The sequence below is a fragment of the Vespa mandarinia genome, chromosome 22 (genome assembly GCF_050613455.1).
Source record: "Vespa mandarinia isolate Hongniang chromosome 22, ASM5061345v1, whole genome shotgun sequence".
NCBI classification, from domain to species: Eukaryota; Metazoa; Arthropoda; class Insecta; order Hymenoptera; family Vespidae; genus Vespa; species Vespa mandarinia.
The window spans coordinates 3,645,458-3,650,000 of record NC_140831.1 but is presented as its reverse complement, the minus strand read 5'-3'; the positions used below and the strand labels follow the sequence as shown (position 1 = coordinate 3,650,000).

The window sequence follows — 4,543 nt, the reverse complement described above, 5'->3', positions numbered from 1 at the left end:
TGCTTCCCATTAACAGAAAGCAAATTAGCTAAAGTTAATTTAGCATACGCCAAATTAATATTAGAAACATTTTCGACGAAAATATGGATGAATATCTTAACAGATGAACTGCGAATCGGATCAATAGATAACAATGTATCTATTTATTTTCTTACTCGTTATATGTTTGATTACTTTGAAACCAATGAAATTGTACAAAATGTAAGAACGATTCAAGGACAACGATTATCACGAATGATTCAAAGCTTCGATGTAGTAACCGTTTAATGAAAGAAAAAAAAAAAGAAAGAAAAAGAAAGAGAAAAACAGAAAAGGGTAAGATGAAAAAAAATAAAGAAGCATAATCGATACGTACGAGAGTTTTCTTATTTGATTAATTCGCAGACCATCTGCTCTTCGTTTATTAAAAACATAGGTATTATATTAACGAAATTTCTCAATTTTTTTTCTTTTCTGTTTTGTTTTTTCTTTCGTAAAGACAGAGAGAAAAAGAGAGAGAGAGAGAGAAATTCCTCGTTATAAAGGACAACGCGAAAATATTTTAATATCGTAACAAGACGGAATATATATCATTTTACCCGACTTTTTTTTCACGACGATAATTTAGATCCCATCTTCAGTTCCAATCTTTGGCGAGTTCCTCCGTCATTGGTATCCATTCTTGCTTGACATAAACCAGACCAGGATCATACTCGTTCTGGTGCTCTTCAAGGCCTCGCTGATGGGGCCTTGAATTTCGGTATTCTCAGTATTTCTGCAGCGTTATCGGCAAATTCCCACTGCTATTAACGGCGTTGCAGTCTTGATAATATCTATGATAAAGCGGTGGAGATGGTGCTGCACCCGTCGAAAGAGGAGTCGATGGGCTAGATCTGAAAATTGCAAGAGATTGAACGTTTTTAAATTAAATTGATATATGAATAAAAAATAAATAATGTCGTTTCTTTTAAAATTTAACGAAACACGTTAATAGTAAGAATTTTTATGAACATAATACTCCTTTAAATAATTCATCGCAAGTTAATAAAGGGAAAATTTCATGAACAAATTTTATTGCTTTACAAATAACCTTTGACATTTTAACTTTCTAAAATATGTCATACTCTCTTTCATAGAGAAACGTAGGTAGATATATTATAACATTATTTATGCAATGCTTGAAAGTGCACTGTAATAACAGCATATACCTAGGTAACTACTCGATATTTAAAACATTCATCTATCGTATCATAATATTACAAAATTATGCGCACTGTATAGGTTCTAAAATCATCGATTATCTATCAATGATTGACATTAATTATTTAAAATCTTTGAAATTTTGTTAACACCAGGTAGCAATATACGATAATTTTATATATATTATATATTAGAAGAGTCAACTATCGTCGTACCGTAGAAGAAAGTATGGTGCGTTCGTCCAAGTAACCAGATAGAATTGAAATATACCTGTAAAGTTGACAGCTGGGCGACTGAGTGTCCTGATAAATGGGTGCAGCGTCTGGACTAGCAGCTTCTTGATACCACTGTGTATGTGCGGCTGCGGCCGCAGCAGCGGCTGCTGCAGCCGCGGCAGCAGCATTTCCATGATTCCTCGGATTGTAATCAGCATGATCCATGATGTAGCTAGGCGTAGGCGCGCAATAGGGCGCGTACATGCCGGTACCGGGTGGCGATGAGTTTCCTCTCGCTACGGCGCTACCGTGAGGGGCGTATCCGGTGGATGCCATCATGGCGGCAACCGCAGCGGTCGTGCTGGTCGTCGTTGTGCACGCCGATGAGTGGGCGTGCGAGTGCGAATGCGAGTGCGGGTGAGAGTGCGAGTGGGCACCGTGAGGATGTTGAAGGGCGTGAGCGTGAGCATGCGGATGTTGTTGACTGGTGCTTTGATCGGCCCGATTATTCATTAGAGCATTTTCCCGGGTCGTCATGAGAGCGTCGACGCTAAATGCACCAGGATCGAGGCCCACCATTGAGACATCCTGAATCGTAGTCTCCTGATGGACCTGATGATGACCCTGATGTACTTGATTCCCAAGAGCCGTCTGAATGACGCTCTGACCTCCGCTAACTGCCGTGTGCGATGGTACGCTTGCCACTACGACGCCTGTTACCGTTGTCTTCGTCTCTTGTTGAATCGGGCTATGTAACAGACCATACTTGCTCTGCACGGCGGCCATGCAGTGATCGTTCACCGGCTCTCTCTTTGGTTTGCATAGCCCAGTCGTAGTTGTACTCGCCGTTGTCGTCACTGTACCACCCTCCATGACACCCGCAACACCACCGATAACACTACCAACACCACCGGCACTAGCACCACCACCACCACCACCACCTCCACTACCGCCGTTACCACCGCCGCCGACCTTTTTTACCGTCGTCGTTTCTATCGACGGCGCAAGGTTTACAATAGCACCGCTGTTTGACTTTACGTCCTCCTGCTGTTGCTGTTGCTGCTGTCCTCGTTTCTCCGTCAATAGACCCTGCCTCTTTAACGCCTCCTCTTTCTCTTTCAAAGCGTCCTTCTTTTTGAATCTCCTACGACGTCTCAAATAGGAACCGTTGTCGAACATATTGTAACTATCCGGATCGAGGGACCAGTAACTACCCTTACCCGGTTTCTTATCATCTCGCGGCACCTTAACGAAACACTCGTTCAAACTAAGATTATGCCTAATAGAATTTTGCCAACCTTGTTTATTCTCGCGGTAATAAGGGAAACGTTCCATTATAAACTGATAGATACCGTTTAGAGTGATCTTCTTGTCCGGTGCATTTTGAATAGCCATGGCAATTAAAGCTATATAAGAGTAGGGTGGTTTCACCATGTCCTTACCAGGATGGTGTATGTGTTGCTGTGTTATCCCGGAGACAGGATAACCAGCGGCCGTCGCATATCCACCGTAACGATATTGCTCGTAGTAGCCCGGGGCAGCGCCCACACCCACGCCCACGCCTGGATAGGATGCCGTGCCCATACCCACAGGTACGGCGCTCGCATGACGATAATAAGCATTTTGTTCTCCGAACAACGTGTGCATTCTGATTAACTGATCTTTAACTCACTCTCTCTCTCTCTCTCTCTCTCTCTCTCTCTCTCTCTCTCTCTCTCTCTCTCTCTTTCTCTCTCTCTTGACCTTCAACACCTTTTCTTTTACGGACACTCACGCACACATATACACCGTTCTTATTTCCGTTTCTTCGATCAAAGAGACGCTTTTTTTATTGAAATGTCGCTATGATCATTCCTCCCAATATAGACATATCCCGTTCGTTTTCACCTATTCGACAAACTTGCTCGAAGGAAATATTTCCTTGTCAATGGAAATATTTAACACTCTTTCTCTCAACCCAGGTTCTCTCTCTCTCCAAAGATTTAAGACTCTTTTCCTCAAAAATCTTTAAATCCTAAGATTTACAAAGTAAAATCTTTGTGACGTACGATGACATAGATTTCCTGTCCTGTGCCTTTCTTTGAACAAGTCATGAGAGAGAGAGAGAGAGAGAGAGAGAGAGAGAGAAAGAGAGAGAGAGAGAGAGAGAGAGAAAGAAAGAGAGAGGAAGAGAGAGAGAGAGAGAAACAAAAAGAGAGAGGAAGAGAGAGAGAGAGAGAGAGAGAGAGAGAGAAAGGGAGAGAGAGATATATAGCGGAAGGTAACAGTAAAGGCACGCGCGGAAAGTTGCGTGGACGACGTGAGAAAGCCGGTGTAGTGGTCGATGTCGTCCGTAAAGCCGCGCGCGTTGCACCCGCACCGATCGTATTATGATACACAACAGGCCGGAGTTTACCCAACCCCGAGTAAAAACACACTGGGGCCTCGCGAGCGAACCGAGCAGACCGAGAGCGTTCTACGATGAACGCAAGGACGTATGCGCGCGGGCAGCGCGATGCGGACCCCTCTCTGTCACGTAGAAAAATCGTTCTTGGAGCGCGGCCGCGTTAAAGAGCTCCGGTAATGCTTCGAGTCGACTAATGGTGGGGTGCGACGTACTCTGATTGGCTGTAGTTGTACAAGGCAGGACCATACTCGAGCGTTTCGGCCAATCACGTATTGTCTTCTCTCGTGCGCCCTGCCACTACGTCGATGACTTAGAAGAGTTCTCTCTTACTTACCTTGGCCATGCCCATTTCGTCGCACGCACTCACGGTTATTCTATATACATATCTCTCGCAGCGAAGTGAAAAGAACCGTAAAGAGAGTGAGAGAGAGAGAGAGAGAGAGAGAGAGAGAATAATGTGTACCAGCCGATAGAATGCCATATCGTACCTCGTGTGCTACCGTACCTTTTTGGAACAATAAGATAGAAAGAAAGAGGGGAGAGAATAAAAGAAAGAGAGAGATAGAGAGGGTGAGAAAGAGTGAGAAAAGGAGAAAGAGGGAAAGAGAGAGAAACAGAGAGAGAAAAAGAGAGAAAGAGAGTGAGAGAGAAAGAGAGAGTAAGGGAATCTGACGGCACTCATAGGACGCGAATTTTTACGATGGGTCGCTATCCATAGGCCCCTCACGGCTGTCCGATACTTTTTGAGTCTTGTGAAGAATCT

The 4,543-nt window shown here is 43.9% G+C and overlaps 1 protein-coding gene across 3 annotated transcripts in view; it reads right to left on the bottom strand.

Moving 5' to 3' along the window:
- Positions 1-3,551, bottom strand: part of croc (forkhead box protein crocodile) — a 26,520-nt gene extending 22,969 nt beyond the window's left edge. Inside the window, exons 1-2 of one of the 3 annotated variants that reach the window (XR_004840005.2) lie at positions 1,450-3,551; positions 579-872 (exon numbers count right to left, since the gene is read on the bottom strand). Coding sequence is in view for 1 of the 3 variants with exons in the window: in XM_085663579.1 (XP_085519705.1) it covers positions 746-872; positions 1,450-3,041 (1,719 nt within the window). In the remaining 2 variants the exon portion in view is untranslated. Of the gene's footprint in view, positions 873-1,449 lie in introns of all 3 variants that reach the window. The other 2 variants (XR_004840007.2, XM_085663579.1) reach the window with 2 other exon arrangements.
- Between the last annotated feature and the right edge of the window lie 992 nt (positions 3,552-4,543).